The sequence below is a fragment of the Microtus oregoni genome, unplaced genomic scaffold (genome assembly GCF_018167655.1).
Source record: "Microtus oregoni isolate MIOR12 unplaced genomic scaffold, Mior012 000000F_ref0000247, whole genome shotgun sequence".
NCBI lineage: Eukaryota > Metazoa > Chordata > Mammalia > Rodentia > Cricetidae > Microtus > Microtus oregoni.
Window position 1 is genome coordinate 14403383 of NW_024543059.1, and position 22249 is coordinate 14425631.

Consider the following 22249-nt stretch of genomic DNA (forward strand, 5'->3'; position numbering starts at 1 on the left):
TAGTCCCTAGGGATCTGTTCTTAAAGTTTCATTGTTTTTATTATGCCCGCATAGAGGTCGGAGATCACCTTTTAGGAGTTGGTCAGTTCTCTTGTTCTAAGCTTGCACAGCAAAAGCTTTTATCCACTGGTTCATTTTGTAGGTGCCCAGTAAGGGCTTATTTATTGATTGTTTTTTACAGTGTGTGTGTGTGTGTGTGTTTGTGTGTGTGTGTGTACACGTGCTTCTGCGTGCATACACCCTCACGGACACACCTGTGGAAAGGTCAGAGGACAACTTGTAAGAGTTGATTCTTTTTCTACCATGTGGATCCTGGGATCGAACTCAAGTTGTTAGGTCTGGTGGCAAGTGCCTGCCTTAACTGAGCCACTTTGCTGGCCCCTAGCTGGGACTTTTATCAGGTGAAATAAACGTGACAAAGCATTTTGTGATGCAATCTGTTACCTGAGACCCTGTGGCCATACAGGCAGGTGGTCTACTCAGCACAGACACACTGCTTAAGGGGTTACCTCCCACCCATTTGTGAGATGATACAAACTTTCTTCCTGCTACTCAGATTGGCAAGCAATGTAAAACTCATGAATTATTAATTTTTGGAATGTCCCACTTAATATTTTTAGACTATGGTTGATGGTGTGTAATTGAAACCTTGGAAAATGAAACCGTGGGTGAAGGAGTATCCCTCCTCCTGTGTGTTTTCAGAGCTGTTAAGTGTCGCTAAGGGTAGTGGCAGCTTTCCTATTTGGCTGGTGGCTTCCTGTTTCGGGAGAGGTAGTGGTTCCTCTGCTGGCTCATTTCTGCAGCCAGGCGCTCAACATCAGAGTCTGTTACCAGCCTTCCGAAAAGGTTTTTAAGCAATTTCTTTACTACTTGAACTAGCTAGAATAGATTCTTAGTTTATTTGGTTTTATTATTTTTAGTTTATATGGTGGGGAAGGGGACATGACTATGTGGACCTGGCTGGCCTCGAACTCACAGTTCTGCCTTCCTATGCCTCCTGAGTGCTGGGATTAAAGGTGTGTGCCACTTCACCTGTTTAGATGCTTGTTTTGGAGACAGGGTCTCGATATGCAGCCCTGGCTGGCCTGAAACGCAATACATAGATCAGATCTAAATCATAGAAATCTTCCCGCTTGTGCCTCCCAAGTGTTTTTGATTAAAGGTGTGTGCCACCATGCCTAGCTTTTTTTTTCTTTAAGATTTATGTTGGTTACATTTAATTTTGTGTCTATGTGTCTCTGTGTGAGCATGTATACATGAGTGTAGGTGCCTGTGGAAGCCAAAGGTGTTAGATTCCCTAAAGACAGAGTTACATATAATGATATTTTATTTGTGTTTTAATAAATAAAACTTGCCTGAAGATCAGAGTGCAGAGCTAAGCTACTGGAGGCCAGGGAGTGGTGGCACACACCTCTGTTTCCAGGACTCAAGGCCACCCTGGGCTATATAAGATGGAATCTGTCAAAAAGAGAAATAGCACACAAAGGTGCTCCCAGTACTCGGGAGTCAAAGGCCTTTAATTCCAGCACTAGGAAGGCAGAGACAAGAGTGATATGGTTGTACACAGAGAGAGGCATATAAGGCTGGAGGAGACAAGAGCTTACTGCAGTCTGAGGTTTGGTGGAGAGCATTGCAATCTGCAGTCACACGGAGGATAGGATTGCCCCTTTGTTTGTCTGAGCCTTGGTAGAGTCAGGAACTCTCTAGAGGCTTAAATGCTTTGCTTTTCTGATCTTCAGCTTGAACCTCAGTATCTGTTTATGGGTTTTTATTATTCAAGCTCCAGTTACAGATGTCTGTGAACACCCAATTCGCTGGGTACCAAATGGGTCCTCTGGAAGGGTAGCAAGTGCTCTTACCCACTGAACCAACACTCCAGCTGTGTGCACTTGCTTTTTTCTTTTCCTTTTTCTTTCTTTTTTTCTTTTTTTGAGACAGGGTTTTACTACACAGCCAGAATCACCTCTAACCTGTAGTTTTCCTGCTCTGCCTTCCTCGTGCTGGCTTCTCGGGTATATGACACTATGCCCAGCCTGGCTTCTGTTGTTTGAAACCGGACACAGTGTGACACACAGGCAGAAAATAACACATAAAGAAAAAGCATGGGGAGGCCGCAGAGAAGACTCTGTGGTTAGGAGCACTTACGTTTTTGCAGAGGGCCACGGTTCAGTTCCCAGAACCCACCTGGCAGCTCATGACCAACCATGTGTGACTCCAGTTCCAGGGGATCTGATGCCCTCTTCCAAGGAACCCTACACACACATCCTGCACATAAACTCACGCAAGTACACACATACACATAGAAATGAAGAAATATAAAACAGGAAAGCATGGTGGATTGGACAGACACAACATATATATAAACCTAATTATAATGAAACAGTCTAGGGGTGGGAAAGATGGCTCTGTGGGTAATGGTGTCTGCCACCAACCTGAGTCAGATGCATGGAACCCAAAAGTAGAAGCAGAGAACTAACTGCCACAAAATCAACTCGGCACACGTGAAACACGCAGGCACTATCAATCGATCGATCAATCAATAAACATCTCAAAAACATCACAGGAAATACAGTTTCATGTCACGTCTCTAATTTTGTTTTTGTCACAAGATCTTGCATAATCCAGGCTAGCTTCAGTCTCATGATGTAGCCAAGGATGACCGTGGACTCTTTGGTCTCTCCTGCCTCCGCCTCTCAAGTGCTGGGATTACAGACATGTGGCATGGGCTCATTTTTGTACCGATTTAAAACATAAAACTTCCTACTCCACACATAGTCACTGTATTAATAAATCATACACAATAAAACATAAAACACGAACAGTAGACCATTATATGTTAATTTTGTTTTTTGTTTTTTGGTTTTTTTTTTTTTCGAGACAGGGTTTCTCTGTGGCTTTGGAGCCTGTCCTGGAACTAGCTCTGTAGACCAGGCTGGTCTCAAACTCACAGAGATCCGCCTGCCTCTGCCTCCCGAGTGCTGGGATTAAAGGCGTGCGCCACCATCGCCTGGCTATATCTTAATTTTGAAGAATGAGCAGTCGTGATAGATGTCAACATGAACACAGTCGTATTTTATGGACACAAAGAAGAATGAGGATGGGCTTGTTTTATAAACACCAAGCGTAGAAAGAAAAATGACTTTTTAAAAGTTAATGTGTGTGTGCACGTGCACGTGGATTGTGTATGTTTGTGCATGTGCCCAGGTATGTGCTAGCCACAGCCTGAGTGAGTGTGGGGGGTCAAAGACCAATTTTCAGGACTTGGTTCTCTCCTTCCATGTCGGTTTGAGGGATCAAACTCGGGTCATTAAGCTCTTACCCGCTGAGTCATTGAGCTGGCCCCAAAATGCCTTTTAAATTTTATTGGCAGTGCTGGATTCACACCAAGGGCCTAGGGCTTGTTATACGAGCGCTCCACAGGGGAACACCATTCCGAGGCCCTGTGGAAATGTTTTGATGGTTTAATCATGAGATGCGTGGGCGTTATTAGTTATTTTCTTTACTTTTCTGCATGTCTCTAATACGCTCTAATTTATAAAACACAGACACACTCAAGCACTCTCCAGGACATCTTGGTGTACAATTACGCTGGAAGCAGCTTCTGGGATGAAAAGGGGGAAACCTGATTAAGAGACGGGCTTTCTAAAAAAGGCAAACTTGAAGGGATGGGAGAGATGGCGCAGCCGTTAAGACAATGGTTCTCAACCTGCGGTTCGAGGCCCCTTTGGGGTTGAAGGACAGGGGTTACATATCAGACGTCCTGTACATCAGATATTTACATTATGATTCATAACACTGGCAAAATTACAGCTATGAAGTAGCAATGGAAATAATTTTATGGTTGTGGATCACCGCAACATGAGGAACTGCAGTAAAGGGTTGCAGCATTAGGAAGGTTGAGAACCTCTACGTTGAGCGTATGCGCCAATTTTGGTTCCCAGTCCAGGGAGATCGGGTATTTCTGAACTCCGTGGACAACTGCATATACATGCACATATCCACACACATTGTTAAAAATATACGACTCTTAAAGAGAAATAAAAAAGAACGTAGAGCTTGGCGCCTTCTGAGGCTGGGGTTTTCAAGACACCACATGGGCATTTACAAAGAATGGGGTCTGGGACTCGGGCTGTGCCGTTAAGAGGCTGTTGCGACCAACATAGTGTCTCTAGCTGGAGTAAAACAGGAGTTAGGGGTAGAAACTGAGAACCCGGCTTAGGCTGATTTGGTGGTGGTGGTGATGGTGACCTCAGAAGGCCACCAGGAAACTAAACCGGAATGGGTAGGAGGGGGCAGCTGTTAGGCTCCGGGCCGGTCCAGTGAGGTCCCCCCAGGTACACTCTGTGGTAAACTCCAAGTGAGGTCGATAAGATTGCACCCGCAAACTCAACCACGCTCGCTTGAAGTGGGTAGGAGTATTGGCACAACCCTGTTCTCAACGAGTCACCTAAATCCAAAGGCCATCCCGAAGCTGGGGCGGTGAGGGCAGCGGTACCCAGCGGCTCCCACACATTGGGGCGGCTTAGCTTTGCTGACGGGATGTAGGTGTGAGGGGGTCAGCGGGCTGGGGACAGGGGGCTCAGTGCTCGATCCGCGCGCGGGAGGCCGGGCTCCAGGGCTGGGAGGACGGTCCGGACCGCGGGGGGCGGGCTCCGGGGCTGGGAGGCCGGACGGGACCGCGGGGGGCCGGGCTCCGGGGCGCCGGGGGCGGGGCCGGCGCGTGGGGGCGGACCTCGGCGCGCTCCCGGCCGCTCGCTGGGCTCTGGGGCCGCGGCGGCTCCTCTGCCGGGTCGCGCCGGAGGACGGGCTTCGGGCGGCGGCTTGGGCGGCCTGCGGAGCGAGCGGGTGGGCCGAGCCGCAGGGCCCCGCGCCTGCCATCTGCTGAGCCCGGTCGCGCGGGGCGCGCGCCATGGCCGCCTCGCCGGGCTCGGGCAGCGCCAACCCGCGGAAGTTCAGCGAGAAGATCGCGCTGCACACGCAGCGGCAGGCCGAGGAGACGCGGGCCTTCGAGCAGCTCATGACCGACCTCACCCTGTCGCGGGTGAGGGCCGGGGCCGGGGCCGGCGCGGGCGGTGCGGGAGGGAGGACGGGCGGGAGGGCGGGCCCGCGAGGCGGGGAGAGGTCGCCGGGCCGAGGGCGGCGGCGGCGGCGGGGCCGGGCGGGGGCCGCGGTGGGGAGCGGGGCCAGGGCGGCTGCGGCCTCGGCTCCGGGCGGCCTGGCGACACCGAGGGCGGCTCGGGATCTCGGCGGAGGGAACGGCCGAGCCGGGGGAGGCGGGCGGCGGGGCCAGGCGGCCTAAGCGGGAAGATGACCCCGAGAGGAAATCGCACGCAGCTCCGAGGCGGGACCGAGGCGCGCCGGGTTCGGGCGGTGCGGCTTCTTGGTGCTCCGGACACCCGCCGCCGGCGAGCCCTTGGCTGTCCGCCTGGAAGGCCTCGGGGACCCGAGGGTCGCACATCCTCCCCGGGGGAAAGCTCGGTGCACGCACGAGTGAATAGACGGCTGGCCCCCGAGTGGCAGAGGGCCTTGGTACCAAGATGTGATTCCGTGACAAGTTTGTGACTTTCCCCTTTTCGCCTCTCGGAGGTGCTTTACGTGGTCCGGTGTATTTTTGTTCAACATCAGATGTTTACGGGGTGCCTAGCGTAGACGGTGACTGAGGAGGGACCCAGAGGAAAGAGTAAAGAGTCATTCGGGACAAACGCCTGGGAAGGCTGGACAACTGGAGCGGAGCTGCAGAGGATGGAGAGAGAGCAGGGGTGTGTGCGGGACCGCAGAGGGTCACCGTGAGTGTGCAGGCAGCCTTGAGGATTCTGAGTGCCGGCCTTGAAGGAGTGCTGTCAGACGGGTGTGCTTGAGTGCTGGGGGGTGGGCAGCTGGAAGGAGATGTGAGAACAGATTGCGAACTGGCTGGTTCCCTGCTCCCTGATTTGCAGACATACTATTTTTTTGTCCACTATAGTGTTGCGGAACTCAAAAAAAAAAAATCTGTTGCCAGGGTTTTAAAATTGAGAGTTTTTTCTTTAAATATAAATTTAACACAAACTGAACTAATATAAATTTGTAATGCAAACTAAGTTTACTTATTTTAAAAATCGAGAGACCTGGTAGCAATCTTGCATTCTCGTGTTGCCACCCTCAAGTGGAGTACGAACTCTATTTTTATTTTGCTATAATGCGATCCGCACCACTCACTGTCGCAGCCCCCCACACCGGGGCCATTTGTCATATTTATGCAATGTTTTCTTTTGGTGTAGTTAAGGGAAAAGTGAAATACTTTCTGAGCTTTCATTCCTACTACATCGAAGCAAAAGAAAAAAGGATAGATAAAGAAGGTTTTAAGAAAAAATTTCCCCGCCCCTGACCAGCGCTGCTCCTTACTAACTGGTGTCCACAGGCCTTTACTTTTCTTGATCCTGGTTAGACTGAGCGTGACAGGCTTAGAACACATGGAAGAGAACTTGTGGGTAAAAGCCGCGGATTAATGTAAGGCCCGTTTCGTGGTGTTTAGAGGAGGCATACGTTATGCACAAACCGTGTCTGTGTACCTGGCATTGTTCCAGCCACTCATGCGAGTTTTGAGGCCCCTTTAAATCATCCTTCGAGGTGGGATTGTGAGTCGTGCACAGACTGCTTTTATTTTTGTGAGACAAGGTGGCACTCTATAGCCCAGCTGGCTTCTAGCCTGCCATCCTTCTTCTTTGGCATCATAAATGCTGGGTTTGTAGGTGTATGCCATCATGAGTGGTTCAGATTTTAAGCATTAAAAGACCTCACAGATCGCTAGTGTTCATTCAATTATTTTTTAAAAAGATTTACTTATTTATTATGTATACAGTGTTCTGCCTGCACACTAGGAGAGGGCACCAGATATCATTATAGACAATTGTGAGCCACCATGTAGGTGCTGGGAATTGAACTCAGGACCTCTAGAAGAACAGCCAGTGCTCTAGACCGCTGAGCCATCTCTCCAGCCCTTAATTATGATTTTACTCGTATATGTTCACACATAAACCTGTGTCTGAAGTTCTTTGGGTACAGCTTTGATACACCTGTAAACCAAAACATTTAGGTGTACGACATACACTCAGGGTTACAAATGCAATAAATTCAAGTAAAATTTAATTTCATATGACAAATGTTGGTCTGCTGAAGGGAGCTGAGGCTCTCTGTGTGAACATGTTGACTTAGTAAGCCTGTTCAACTGTGGCTTATGGACTAATCCAATGGCTATTTTCTGCTAATTACTACAAACGATGCCATTTGCCCTTTACCTGGCACAGGGAATCATTTGCACGTTAATTCTGCGTGTGTTCTCTCCTTGCCCAGTCACATGCACAAGTGACAACACCGATTTTGCCCCGGAGGTTTTTCTTGTTTTTCATTTTAAAGGATGATTTTTCTCTAAGAAATCACGGAATGGAACATAAAGAACTCCCAGAACCTCAACTGTGAGAATTATTTTCTCATTTGGAAAACAACCCATTTGGTCCATAGGGGGGCCATTGGACGGCTGCTGTACTGTCTTTCCTTGGGGCTTAGAGCAGGCATGTGATTGATGGGCAGGCGTTGAAACTGATCTAGGTGTCCTTTCTTCTCGACACAGTGTCAGAGTTCAGATTCTCAGTCTTTCAGGGTTGAACTTGAACCAGGTAGGTAGGATGCTCCTCCTCTGGGTTGCAGCCCCACAGAGGTCTCGTATCTGATATTTACATTACAGTTCATAGCAGTAGAAAAATTGCAGGTATGAAGTAACAAGGAAATATGTTATGGATGGGGTCAGCACAGCATGAGGAACTAAAGGGTCGCAGCCTTGGGAAGGGTGAGAGCCACTGCTCTCGATTTTGGAGAATTTTTTTCTTTCCAGCTTTAGTTGTTCAGCTTCAACAGGGAGCAATGTGAAAAGTTTGGTTTGGTTGGTTTTGGTTTTTCAAGACTGGATGGACTTCTCTGTGTAGCCCTGGCTGTCCTAGAACTTGCTCTGTAGACCAGGCTGGCCTCGGACTTAGAGCTTCTCTGGCCTCAGCCTCCCTAGTCCTTGGATCAAAGGCCACCGCACCTGGCTAGAGTTTTGAGAAGGGAGGACTTTGAGGATTTGTCCGTGGTGGTCCTGGGTTGCCTGGTGAGGAGGAGGAAAGTGGAGGCAGCATCTGACTGAGAAGAGTGCTGTGTTGTTCATTCATCCGTGTGATGTTTGTGAGTTGTGTGCTGCCGGTGTGCTAATGGACTGTTTGTGACGTGTGTGTACGATTCAGGTAAAGAGTCTCCTTGGTGTGCTCACAAACGCTGTGACTGCAGTGTGTGCCTGGGTTTTTATGGTTATTTGGGATGCCGTAGTGGACAAGCAACAGAGCCTTCTGGTGGACGTTAGGCTCTAGAGAGGAAGACTTCTAAGAAGTAAAGACCCATCTGGGCGAATGTTATAGAAAGGAAGCAGCTGGGGCTCTGGGCATGTGTGGTAGAAAGTCCATGCCGCTTCTGATGGCCTGAAGGGTCGGTGGGTACGGGGAAGGAAGGTGGGGATATGTGTGTGGGAGGGGAGTGTGCTTCAGGCAGAGTCCTAAGGTCCAGCAGGAGGATTAGAAGAGAGGGAGGTGCTGGAGACTTCACAGGGATCAGGTTGTAGAGATGGGATTTGGGAGTGATCCCGAGAACAATAGTAGGCCAGTGGTAGAGGCTGAACCTGGATTAATTTGCATCTTCAAAGGATCCCTCCAGCTCCAGAGCAGCAGCTAGACTCTAGGAGGCCACAGTGGAGAAGCCGGCTCAAGGCTGCCACAGTAAACTCAGGCAGGGGGTCAGTGGCCGTGTGTGTGTGTGTGTGTGTGTGTGTGTGTGTGTGTGTGTGTGTGTGTCTGTGTGTGGTGGTGGTGGTGGTGGTGGTGAACAGAGTGAGGAGCTTTGGAGAAGTGAGGACGGTGAGCAGAGAGGGTCCAGATGATTCCCAGCTTCAAGCTCCAGGCACCTCAGGTCCTTCGGGAGAAAACTCTGGCCGGAGCAGGGCGTGGCTGTGGAAGAGATGCTGAGTTTGAGGGACCTGCGAGCTAGGCACTGAAAGCATGTTCCAGCCGGCATTGGTTTGTGCGGACCTGGGGCTCAGGAAGGAAGGCTGGGTGTTGGTACAAATTTGGGGCTCTTTGGAGTTTAGCCACAGGAAATTTGATGGCTTGGGAAGAGTTTAGAGGCCACATCCTGCAGGGAGGACGTTGTAGTTCAGGTGGTCGAGTGCCTGTGTTGAGCCCAGAGTTTGGTCCCTGGCATAAACCAGCTGGGGTGGCTTAACCTGGAATCTCAGCACTTGGGAAGTTGAGGCAGGAGGATGAGAAATGTAGTCATTCTTAGTTAGCTACATAGGAAGTTTGAGGTCAGCCTACCCTATCTCAAAGAAAAGACCCCCTCCACACACACACACACAAACTACAGACTGACGACCCACACCCTGGTTTTGGCTCTCTGACATATTTTTATTTTGTTTTCTTGATCCAAAATATGTGTGTGTGTGTGTGTGTGTGTGTGTGTGTGTGTAACTGTCTGTGTCTGTGTGCTTGTATCTGTTTAATGAGGGCCAGCAGTAAGCACTGGGATTGTACATTAAAGTCTAGCCTCTGAATTTTGGAAAATGAAAATACTTAGCAACACCCTTCTCTCATTTCTTTCTTTTTCCATTAAAAATATTTATTTACATTTTATTTTATGTATATGAGTGTTTTGCCTGCATGTATGAAAGTGAACCACATGGGTGTCTGGTGCTCACAAGACCAGACGAGGGTGCTGGATCCCCTGGAACTGTAGTTAGGGATGGTTGTGAGCTGTCCGGTGGGTGCTGGGAGTCCAACCTGTCCTCTGCAAGAGCAGGAAGTGCTCTTCTGAGCAATCTCTTTAGCTCCTCTCTTTACAATTATTCACTTTGCATGGGGGTGGTGGTGGTGGTGGTATATCTATGCCCATGCTTGTGGAGGTCGGAGGACAATGGGTAGGAGTCACTTCTCTTCTTCCACGTATGTGTCCTGAGGGTCACACATGTCATCAGGCCTGACAGCGAGTGCGTTTGCCGGCTGAGTCATCTCACTGTCCTTTCCGTCATATTTTGGAAAGCCTGACAGCAATAGTCTGGTGATGTCCCAGGACTATGGTGATGCTATAGAACATGTATGTGGTCTTCAGCGTACCCCAGTCCCCACCATCTCTGTGGCGTGTCTCATGATGCTTCAGATTGCCTTACTGACTTAGCTTCCCTCTATCAGATTCGAATTTGTCCCCTGCTATAAAGTGAAGTGTGAAGAGGGCCTAGAAGCCAAAGCCCCTACCGTCTATAGGGGAGAGAGAGGACGAGGTGCCACCAAAGACTGAAGGGCGGCTAGGACGTCAGGAGGAAAGCCAGTGGGCTTGCTGTGCAGAGCAGGGGATGTCCACCCACGGAGTCAGTGCTGCTGTCCCGATAAGGACATCATGTCCTTTGGTCTGGTTGCGTGCAGGCCATCAGTCACCACTGCATGTGCAGGAAGTGGATTGGGAGGCTTGGAGAGACGGGAACAGAGAGGGAGACTTGGAAGCTCCAGGGTGCTTGGCTGGGAAGGGCGGCTTGTATGGAGAAACCTTAGGAGAAACTCAGCTCTGCACCAGTGTCGATTTGCCTTGAATAGTTGGAAAAAAACATTGTTTTCTGTTTCGTTTTTGTTTTTCTTTTTTTAAGACAAGGTCTCATATAGCTGTAATAGTGGCCTCAGACTCACTGTGTTGTCAAAAATGACCTTGAACTCCTGATCCTCCCCCTCCCCCCCAGATCTAGAACGTTAGGATTACAGGTGTGTGCAAGCGTTCCTAGTTTATACAGCACTAAGGAGTGTACCCGGGGATGCAGGCCTGCTGGGCCCTCTCCCCGCTGAGCCGCACCCCCAGCTCAGTCCATGCCTTGTCTTTCTGTTAAAACAAGCGATGGGTAGGTATGCTGCAGAGTGGTCAGGCTGCTGAGCCAAGAGCAGAGAAGAAGCCTGCAGAGATTAGGGTTGGGCCGAATCCCAGGGCTCCGTGACAGGCAGGCACTGCTCTCTTCCCTTGCTGTCGCAGACAGTCTTCAAAACGGCCTTGTGGTTTATCTGACTGGATTTTCCGTCTTTTGGTAGACGGGTAAACTGAGGCTTATCAAAGTTTCCGTACGAGGCTGGGAAGGGCAGGGGAGGACTGAATCTGGGAGTCACACTGGATGTCTGTGCAGTCAGATCTTTTCCCCTAGTAGAGGGGTGTGTGTATGTGTGTCCGTCTGTCTGTTTTTGCACTCTGTCACATTTATTGATGTCTTTCCTCCTGGGATTGAAGCTAAGGATTCATTCACACGTGCTAGGCAGTGCCCTGCCACTCAGCCATTACCTCCACCCTAGGTCTTTTTCACAACAGCACACTGGGTACTATAGCTTTATAATAGATCTTGAACTATTAACTTAAATCTTGTAATTTAGCCCTTCTTAAAATTACTCTGGGGGCTGGAGAAATGGCTCAGTGGTTAAGAGCATGCGCTCCCTTTTTAGGGGATCCAAGTTTGGTTCCCAGCACCCACAGCTCATAACTGGCTGTAACTCCGACCCCAGGGGACCCAGTGATCCTTTAGACTCTGTATGTGTCTGCACTCATGTGTGTGCATTCCCCTACACAGACATACACATAGACACGTAATTAAAATAGAATAAATCTTTAAAAAATGTCTCCTGCTGAGCTGGGTCATTGTACTTTCATAAATTTTAGAATTATCTTGTCAATCTATAAAAACAAGACTTGGCTGGGATTTTTCACTTTTATTTTTGTTTGGTCCTGGAGATTGAGCCCTGGTCCATTGGTACCCTGAGCTGTGCTCTGCCGCTGAGCTATGCTCCCAGCTCCCTGCTGGGATTTTGATTAGGATATTGTGTTGGCTAGTGTGAGAATTTTCCAGAAAAGAATTAGAGCGGATTCTATCTCATTTATACAGGCGTTAGAAGAAATTCTACCACAGTGTTTGACCTCAGGCCAGGTCTTGCTAATGAGAGTTTCAGTGTAAGGTAGATAAGGAGGATGGATGGAAGGGCCAGGAATTGGTGGCGAATAGTAGCTGATCCTTAGCCGTAGTGGTGGATAACAGGGTTTATTGAGGTCTGGGACAAACCAAACAATCCAGATCCTGGGTGAGGAGCAGGCAGTGTTGCCATGCAAGGCTATGGTTTAGGGCTAGTGAAATGCCCGTGCAGTAAAGGTGCTTGCTGGCAGCCCTGCTGACGTGAATCCACCAGGCTCCAGGACCCACACGGGGGAAGGAGAGGATCAACTCTTAGCCATTGCTTTCTGACTTGTGCCCACACGAATGCACAACTATGCATTCAAAACGCACGAGCCTGCGCGCGCACACACACACACACACACACACATACACACACACACACAAATCTAGTGTTGTTTGTTCTTGCAGTCTTCCAAGTTCTAAAACTGAAATAGAAAATACTGAACAAGTCAGAACTCCCTGTAGGCTGCCAGTCTGTGACCTCTGCCTTAGTCTGCTCTGCTTGAGTCCTTATTCCCATCATCTGGAAGCACGGAGGTGTTGAATTCAGTCTCAAGTTTCTTTCTAGTTTAATGATTCAAAATTTCAAAAGAAGAAAGTGTCAAAATAAAGGAAAGTCTTTAGACGTAGCTGAGACCATCTACGGAAATAGTAGCCAGGTCTCTATAGTTCACATAACACCATTGTATTTTTTATATTTATCCTTATATCCTTTGTGAAGGGCACGGGATGACTCGGCTAACCACATGAGAGCTCACTCTGGTGTCACACAGTCTTTGAAGGCTCTGGAGACAGGCTCTCCAGAGGGCGGGCAGTCGTGGGGTGGGGTCCTTTGCGGTGGCCTTAAGTACAGTTGAAGGCAGGTGCCTAGCTAGATTTGTAATTGAGTCTGGCTGAAGTGTCGAGGCTTTGGGTAAGGGTTGAAGCCTTTGTGGGACCTCTCAGGAGGGAAGAGCGTTGGCACGTGTGTACCTTCATAGGCTGGCATGGTATCTAACACACAATTATGTTTTTATGTAAATGAAGCAGTGGATTGAGTGAATCTTTGAAGAAAGAATGACAGACTTTAGATCAAGGAAATCAAGAATCTTGTCTGAGCATTTCAAGGATTGCCAGTTAAATGCTTCTCGCAAGTGCATTTAGAATGTTAAATGGAAAGCTGGTTTTATTCTTAAACTTGGCTCATAGGCAGAAATAGCTTACCGAGTCTTCAAATTTGACTATAAGATCTGAGTTTTGATTAATATCTATAACATATAGTTAATATGTCTCCCTACACACAGCATGTTTGAGAAATCAAGTACTGTGAGTATAAGGACATTAAAGACACCCAAGGACTTCGTATGCCTTTAAAATTTACAAAAAATATGTGTACTTATTTTTGAATATACATGCTATATTAAGGAATATTATCACCTCTGGGAGTTCACTTAGGATGCTAAGGGTAGTGGAGGAGCAGTGATGAACCAGGCTGTCTCAGTAATCATAGAAGCAGTTAGATAGATAGACGATGGTTTCACTGGTCATCTCTAGTTTTTCAGTATCTAAGCTTTCCTAGTGAGTGTTAATAAATCAGAGATTCGTAGCTCCACAATGTTCTGTAGTAGAATCATTGAATTTTTTGTCGTAATTTCCTTACTACCACACTTACAGAATGTTTACATTGTGTTAGATAATTTTTGGTAATTAATTTTAAAATTTATGTCTGTGTGCACCTGTGCGCGTTTACGTGTGTGGAAGTGCTCTCGGAGGCCCGAGATCTAGAATGGCAGGATTTTGTGAGCTGCCTGATGGAGGTCTAAACTGGATCCTCTGTAAGAGCAATGTGTTTCTTAACTACTGAGTCATTGCTCCGGCTCCTACACTGTATCAGATATTTTAAATAATAATAATACATAGTATGATCACTCAGGAAGAAATGGAAAGCAGGAATAGGATGTGGGTTTTGTGTAAAGTAGCTGCGCTTGGCCTTGGGCAGGGCATTGAACACTGGATCTGAGTCCCCTGTCTGTAAATGCGGGGCTGTGGAGAAATCCCAGGGTGAAGTGGACCAGTGTCTGAGGACAACACCTGGCCTGCCCTAAGGGCTCAGGTCTGGTATACTCTATTGTGTAAGCAGAGGACAGAGTAGAAATTAGAGGAAGGGTAGAAATCCGCCTCAGGGATTTCTCTATGACCCTCCTTCCTTGTATGAACTATAATCGCTGAGGGTTACATAATACTCAGTGTATTGTTTTAGAAGCAGGGCTCATGAGAACTGGGACAGTTGACTGCCCTCTGAAAGTAAATAAGAACGAAACTGCTAAATCCATAGGATACTTCTTGATGCCTGTTTGCCTGACCTCTTCATTAAATATTTTTACTATAAATTCGTGTGTGTGTGTGCGCCCGCATGCATACGTGGCACATGTGTGGAGGTCAGAGGACAGCTTGCTGGAGTTGGTTCTCGCCTTCCACCATGCGACCCTGGGGATCAAACTCAGATCATCAGGCTCCGTGACAAACTCCCCCACCTATTAAGTTATCTAATCAGCCTGACATGGCCTCCTTTAGTAAGTCCGTATCTAGAGATTAATAATTACTCCTTAGGATAAGCTCTGATGGTTTCAGGAAAATATAAAAATTATACACACGCACGTATGCACACACAATTGTGTAACGGTCTAGAAAAGGCTCATGATGTAAGCATGTAGGATGGTACCTGTTTTGGCTGAGTGTGGTGGTGCACACTTGCTATCCCAGGACTTGGGAAGGAGATGTGGCTGTGGGGGTGGGGATATTGGGAGTTCAAGGCTAACCTGACTATATGAGACTTAAAAAAAAAAAAAAGAAAAGTAAGAAAGAAAGAAAAAAGAACAAGTGAACAACCCCTCCAACAAGTCATATCTATGCTGTGATTCCCCATTCACATATGACACATGTGCACATGGGATCGGGAAGTCTGTGGAGAAGGAAAGGAAAACAATGTTTCTGATTTTTAGATAGCTTAATTTCCTTTTAGAAATGTTTTTTATTGTTAAATATTGTGTCTGTATGCCTATCCATCATTGTGTGTAGGACTTTTGAAATATTCTTAAATTCTTTCTAAAACTCATAAAGAAATTAAAAAAAAAAAACAAACCAAAAAACAGAAAGCCAGACTATGGTGGTGCACGCCTTCTAAGTAATCACCACTTAGAAGGTAGAGGCAGGAGAATCAGGATCCTGAGCTACAGAGTGAGCCTGAGGCCATCCTAGGTTGTGTGAGACCATCCATCTCTCCAAACAAAACCCAAAGGAAACAGACCCCAGAGAGCTCTGGAAACCTGAAGATGATGGTCATTTAAATAGAAAAGGAAATCAAAACTAGGACTTCTTTTTTGAAGCGTTCTACAAAACACTGTGCTTGGATGTCTCTTTCAGATTTTGCTGAACCTTCTTGAAATCTCTCTGTTTCCAGGTTCAGTTTCAGAAGCTTCAGCAGCTGCGCCTGACCCAGTACCACGGGGGATCCCTGCCTAACGTGAGCCAGCTGCGGAACAGCACCCCCGAGTTCCAGGTACCCCACTCGCCTGCTTTTGTGAAGGGTGTGTACAGAGACAGAGATAAGCCCCAGGAAGATTAGCTCTTTGGAGAAGAGCCTGGGCCCAAGTGCAGCTCAGCCTTCTGGGAAAGTGCGTTCTTTCATGGTGACTGCCGGTGGAGGTGGTGTGACTTCACAGCAGTCAGAGGCCGAGCATCCGCTTGAAATGTGTGAAGAGAACTGGTTTAGCATGTACCGGGCCCTGGGTCCCATCCTCAGCGTCACCAGAAAACAAAACACAGAACACCCCAAACTAACTTGAACCACAAGTTTAAGTTAGCGTTTTCTAGTACCCACACTAAAGGAAAATAACCTGGTGAAATTAAGTTTAATATAATTTAAACAATAGGGATTTATTTTAAAACTTACTGTTATTGTATGGATGTATGATGTGTGTTTGTGTGTAGACATGGCCTGTGCCACAGCATGTGTCTGGAGGTCAGAGGAAAACTTTGTTATTTTTTTGAGACAGGGTCTCTCTGTATAGTTATGGTTGTTCTGGAACTCACTTTGTACACCAGGCTGGCCTTGAACTTAGAGATCCACCGGCTTCTGCTTCCTGAACACTGGGATTAAAGGTGTGCGCCACCATGCCCAGCTTCAGAGGACAGCTTTCAAGGGTCAGCTGTCTCTTACCATGCTCTGAATAGAACTCAGTCATCAAGTGCTCTTGCTGGCCATCGCTAGGGTTTCTGAGATACGATCTGTACAGCTCTGGCTGCTCTGAACTTGCTGTGTAGACCAAGGCGGCTTCAGATTGTCCATTCCTCCTGCCTGTGCCTCCTGAGTGCTGAGAATACAGGTATCTCACAACATCTGGCTTGTTGTTCTGTTTTCTTCCTTTCTCTTTTCTTTCTTCCTTTTCTTCTTTTCTTCCTTTCTTCCTCCTTCCCTCTCTGCTTCCCTCCTTTCCTCTCTCCTTCCTTCCTTCCTTCTTTCCTTCCTTCCTTCCTTCCTTCCTTCTTTCCCTCCTTCCCTCCTTCCCTCCTTCCTTCCACTTTCTGTTTTTGTTCTTTTGAGATAGGGTCTTACTGGTCTTGAGCAGCTAAGCTATGTACCTGAGGATAACTTTGAACTTCTCATACTCCTGCCTCTGTTTCCAAAGTGCTGGGATTGTTGGGTTATTGGGAATGGGACCTAGGACTTGTTAAAATACTGTGCTAGGCAAACTCCACCAGCTGAGCTACATCTTCAGCCGTGGTCTTAAGTTCTTGTTTTTCTTACTGTAGCTCTCTAAGACCTGGGATCATAGGCATGTGCCAGCATGTCCAGCCTTATTTAAATAATTTGAATACTTATTTAACCCAAGAAATACCACAATACCATCACAACATATAATCTACATAGAAAACATAAGAGAGTCCCCATATTGTTTTGTGCTGTTGTGTTTTTTACACTTAAAGCTTGTCTCAGTCTCAACTACGCCTGTCACCAGATTCATGTGACTAATGACGGCCTCGCTGGGCTGGTGGGCCAGACTGCGCTGAGATTAGTGCTGAGTTAGGCACCATAGTCATTTACCAGAAGAGCCTTACTTAAAACAATGTGGAATTAGTGTTCCAGACAATAGTGTCGGGTGCTGTAGTTAAGATCTGAGTTAGACCTATTTTGATGTCCTACCCACAGAGAAGTTAGAAGCCTGACATTTTTAATTAAACAAGTTAGGATTTGATGTTAGAGGTGATACATAAACTTTGTGATAATAACTCCATGCCTTCGGATGCCCTTCTATCTTATTTTTGTGATGTGTGTTTGTGGTATGTATAATGTTAGTGGTATCTGTGTTTGTGTGCATATGTGGTATGCATGTAATCTGTGTGGTGTGTGTGTGTGGTTTATGTGTGTGAGCTCAGTAATGTTGGGGTTATGGCACCCAAAGCTGTTGTTAGCTTTTTACACAAATGTTGGGGGTTCGAGCTCAGGTTCTCATGCTTGCAGAGAATGTGTTCTCACCCAGCTGTCTTCTGAGCCCCACCTCCCTTCCCTGTTAAAGCTGACTCTTCTTTGTTGAGAAACTAAGTTCGTTGTTTTTATGATACCCTAAGTATTGTGGAGCATTTTGGATTTCTGGCTTTTAAAACTCTGTGTGTGTGTTGTGTATGTTTGTATGGGCACAAGCCTGTCATGGCATACATGTGACGGTCAAAGGGCAACCTCAGTTGTTAGTCCTCACCCTCTGTCTTTTTGAGATAGGGTCTTTTTGCTGCTGTGTACACCAGGCTAGCTGTCTTGCAAGATTTTGGAGATTCTTCTGTTTTTCCTACTTCTCTCTAGGAGTACTGGGCTCACAGATGTGTGCTGTCATGTACAGCCATTTGTGACTTCTGAGGGCCTGAGCTCAAGTCGTCTGATTGCATGGCAAATGCTTTATCCCCTGAGCCATTCCCTAGCCCAGATTCTGGATTTTTAAGTTAAGAATGCTCAACCAGTTACATTTTTGCTAATATTTGAGAAAACTGGGATCTCTGGTATTTCTGTATTTAAGCATACAGATTAAGAACATTTTTTAGCATCTGCTGCTCTTGCAGAGGACCCAAGTTCAGTTCTCGGCACCCTGTCAGGAAGTTTAGTGCCAGAGGATCTGATTCCTCTTCTGGTCTCTGTGAGCACCTGCAAACACATGGTGCACATTCATACACTCAGGCACATGTATGTAGGCATAAAAATAAATACATCTTTCTAAAAGTTACTGTTTGAGATTTGGGGAGACACTACAGCAGATAAAGCGTTTGCTGTAAGTATGAACACTAGAGGTGGCATCTCTAGAACCTGCAGAAAAGCTGGGCACGTGTGGCAGCCACCAGAAATGACGGCACTGAGGAAGCAGAGGCGGCTAGCCACACTGGCTGTGCTTGGTGTCCTCGCACCTCAGCAGAGACCCAGCCTCAGTGGAGTACAACTGAGGCAGACACCAGGGTCAGCTCCAGGCCTTCACCTACGCCTGCACCCCCACCCACAACCGCGTGTGTCTACACACACGTATAAAATGTGTTTCTATTTGCTTTTTGGCATATAGCCCAGACTGGCGTCCAGCTCTCTGTCCTCTTGTCTCTATCCTCCTGCCTTGGCCTCTAAGTGTTGGACTTAGAGGTCTGGTCTCCATGCACTAATTTGGGATGCAGCTTAGTTGGTCGAGCACCTGACTGCATACACAAGGCCCTGGCCTGGGTTTCCAGAACAACATGAGCAGGAGGATTACAAGTTCAAAGTCATCCTTGACTATAGAGTAAGTTTGAGGCCAGCTGGGATTAGTGAGACCCTGCCTTGAGAGAACCCTAAAAAACATTTTTGACTTTTGTGACCTGACCTTGTTGATGGTCACAGGCAATTATTTTGTAGTGCAGCTGTCTTTTAACACTTCTGGGGCTTGGGATTGAACCCAGGGCTTCTCAGATGGTGAATCTGTAGGAATCGCTCAGAAGTGACGGTTGGATCCCATCAGGCATGTGATTCCAGTTTGTCCTGTGACTGTGGCTGTGCCCTTACCAGCTCAGTTGGTCTTTCAGGGTTCCTGCTCTGAAGCTGCTCTTTCTCCTTTGTAATGAACCCTGACTGTTCTTACCCAGCTACCTTAAGTCTTTACTAAACTGCATCAAACTTTGCCTTATAAACACACATGCATAAAACAAATACATATAAATATATTTATTGACATATATTTATAGTATATCTGTGTGTGATTTAAAAAATTCCCATTTTGCTGAGTGGGTTATGATCTGTAACTGTTACTTTTATTTTGATGACTGTATGATCACTCATTAGGTTAGTAGGAACCTTCTTCCAAATAGCAAATTCTATAACAAATTGATGTAAAAACAGGTCTTGGGGCATAGGTTTTCTTCTGATACTTTTTTTGAGATGTAACTGAGTCTTTAGAAAGATAGCTCTATGTCATGGAACCACCATAACAACCACTGAGGTGTTGGATGGTTTCCTCACACAGAGTGGCTGTGTCCCTTGGTGGTTACTTTCCGTGGTCCCCACAGAGTAGCCTGTGAATGGAATCCAAAGGATGTGGTCTTCTGGCTCTGGGTTGCCTTTAACCGGTCACACTGGAGCCCCATCCGTGTTGTAGCATGTAGTGAGCCAGACGGGATCGCCATTACAAGATGGCGCCGACATCCTGTCTTGTTGGTTATAAACAACTCCATATTTGGCTATGGCTTTGAGAGCTGCGCGTCCCTGCTTCCCGCATGCGTGGTGGATGAGGATCCTTGAGCCTATCCCGATGCGGTCTGGTGTCAGCTGTTGGTGGCAGCCAATCACAGGGCGACCCGTGTGCCAATTCCCTATTTAAGCGGCTGCCTAAGTGCACCCTGGTCCCTTCGCTTCCTGCTGCCTCTCCCCTTCGCTCCCTGTCCCTTGTCTTCCGCCCTCTTGTTCCCTGCTCCCCATCAATCAAGGGCACTCCAGTAAAAGCGTGATCTGAGTGGAATCCTGATGTGGTGGTCGTTCTTCCTCGCCGGTCGAGAAGTCCGCCACAGTAGCACGCGCTCGTGTTCCTGTATGCTGGGACAAAGTGCCACCCCCCTGTGGCTTACACCAGCAGGAAGTCACTTTCTCACAGGTCTTAGTCGGGAGTGTGAAATCACGGATCATCAGGGCCGCGCTCCCACTGAATGTTCCCTGGCTCTTTGTGTAGTGCTGTAACTGCCCTCTGTGGCTTTGTTGTCATGTGACCTTCCCATGTATGTGTGACTTAACCCCTTCTCCCCACTCTTGTAACGACACCAGGCTTGGATGTCGGGCCGTGTTACTCTAGTGTGACCACCACCTGAACTGATGAATGATGTGCGAAGATCCTGCTTTTTTTTCTTTCATTTTCCCCCTTCCTCTTTTTCTTTCTCCCTTCTTTTGAGACGATGTTCTTATCCTACTACCCAGGTTGGCCTAGAAAAACACTGTTAGAGTGGCCTCTAACTTGGAGCAGTCCTCCTGCCTCAGCCTCCTGAATGCTGAAATTACAGGTCCACGGCATCCAGCTGTGTGTGCAGCTGTGCTCTTGTGTGAATGCCCTACTGGGCCTGGTGGATCATGCGCTAAGTTGATCTTTCTCCCGCTCTGTCCCTGTATTTCTGATGCAGGGGACTGGACTTGGCTTTTGAGCATGCTGACCAAGTCCTTTACCACAGTCCATACGCCAGCCCCTACTTTACTTTTTTAGGAGGTTATCTGGTTTCCACAGCTGCTCTACGGTGTCACACTCCTGTCAGCAAGGTGTAAGCATTCCAATGGCCCCGGATCTTCTCTAGCACTTGGCATTTCAGGCTTAAAAAACAAAACACCAGCCAGGTGTGGCAGCATGTGCTTTTAGTCCCTGCAGCTAGGTAGCACAGGCAAGTGGATCTCTGTGAGTTTGAGGGTAGGCTAGGCCAGGTGGGGAGGTATAGTAAGACATCCCAAAAAAACCCCACAAAAACCAACCAAACAAACAGAAAACCAACCAGTCACACACACAAACACACACAAATTTGCCATCTTAATACTTACTATACAATTCAATGGCATTAAGAACATTCATAGGCTTGTACAGCCAGTCTCCAGGACTTTTTCACCTCACAAAACTGGAACTTGGTACTCATTGAGAAAACATTTCTGTTTTCGCTTTCCCAGCCTGGCAGCCACCCTCTGCTCTCCGTGATCCAACACACTGTGTGCCTTTTTGTGACTAAGCTGTTTCGCCTCACATAATTTCCTCAAGTTTCATCCATATTGTGACAGGATTTCCTTCCCTTTTAAGGGTGAATAATATTCTATTGTATGTGCATACCACAGTTGTTTATCTGCTCATCTGGTGGACATTGCTTTGCTCTGCGTCTTGGCTGCGGCACATTCCGCTACTGTAAATGTGCTGTGGTGAGCAGATAGCTCAAGTGCCTGCTGCTTCCTGTTTTGTGACGGGGCTCAGGTAGCCTAGGCTGGCCTCAAACTGGCTCGTAGCTGAAGATAACAGTGAATTTCTAATCCTCCTGCCTCTGCCTCCCAAGTATTGGGATTGCAGATGTGTGCCTCACGCCCGCTTTAAGAACCTGTTCTCAGTTGTCTTAGGTATGAACTCAGAACTGGGGTTGCTAGGTCATATGTAGGTCTCAGGAACTGCCTGTGTTCTAGAGCAGCCGCTCCGGTTTGTATTCTTGCTATAGTGCACAGGGTTCCAGCTTTCCCACCCCCTCCTCCCCAAAGCCATGCTGCTAGATGTGCTCTTTCCGTAGAGAAAGCTTCGGCGTCTCATTGTGTCTTCAGTCTGCACTTCCCTAATAACTAATAATGTAGCCTTGGCTAGCCTGGAATGCACTGTGTAGACCAGGCTAGCCTCAAACTCAGGGATCTGCCTGCTTCTACAACCTGAATGCTGGGAATGCTCGTGTCCTGCTTGAGCATCCTTTCATGTGCTTAGTTGACTTGCTGCTGCTGCGGTCCCCTCCTCCCCTCTTCTTCATCCTCCTCTTCTTCCTCCTCCCTTCCTCCTACCCCTTTACTCCTTCTCCTTCCTCTCCTCCCTTTCTCCACTTCCTTCCTCCAACATTCCCCTTTTGTCTTCTCTCCTTCCTCTTTCTGATAACAACAGCTATTATTACTGTTGTTTTTATAGACAAGGTCTCACTTTGTAGCCCAGGCTGGCCTTGATCTAGAGTGCTCCTCAGCTTCTCTAGTGCCAG

At 47.5% G+C, this 22249-nt stretch overlaps 1 protein-coding gene across 2 annotated transcripts in view; it reads left to right on the forward strand.

Annotated features, from left to right (window-relative positions):
* The first annotated feature begins 4718 nt into the window (after positions 1-4718).
* The window catches only part of Crtc3 (CREB regulated transcription coactivator 3), a 108873-nt gene continuing 91342 nt past the window's right edge, over positions 4719-22249 (forward strand). For both annotated transcript variants that reach the window (XM_041648455.1, XM_041648464.1), the window contains exons 1-2: positions 4719-5041; positions 15468-15566. In XM_041648455.1, coding sequence (XP_041504389.1) covers positions 4910-5041; positions 15468-15566 — 231 coding nt within the window. In that variant the 5' untranslated portion in view covers positions 4719-4909. The remainder of the gene's footprint in view (positions 5042-15467; positions 15567-22249) is intronic.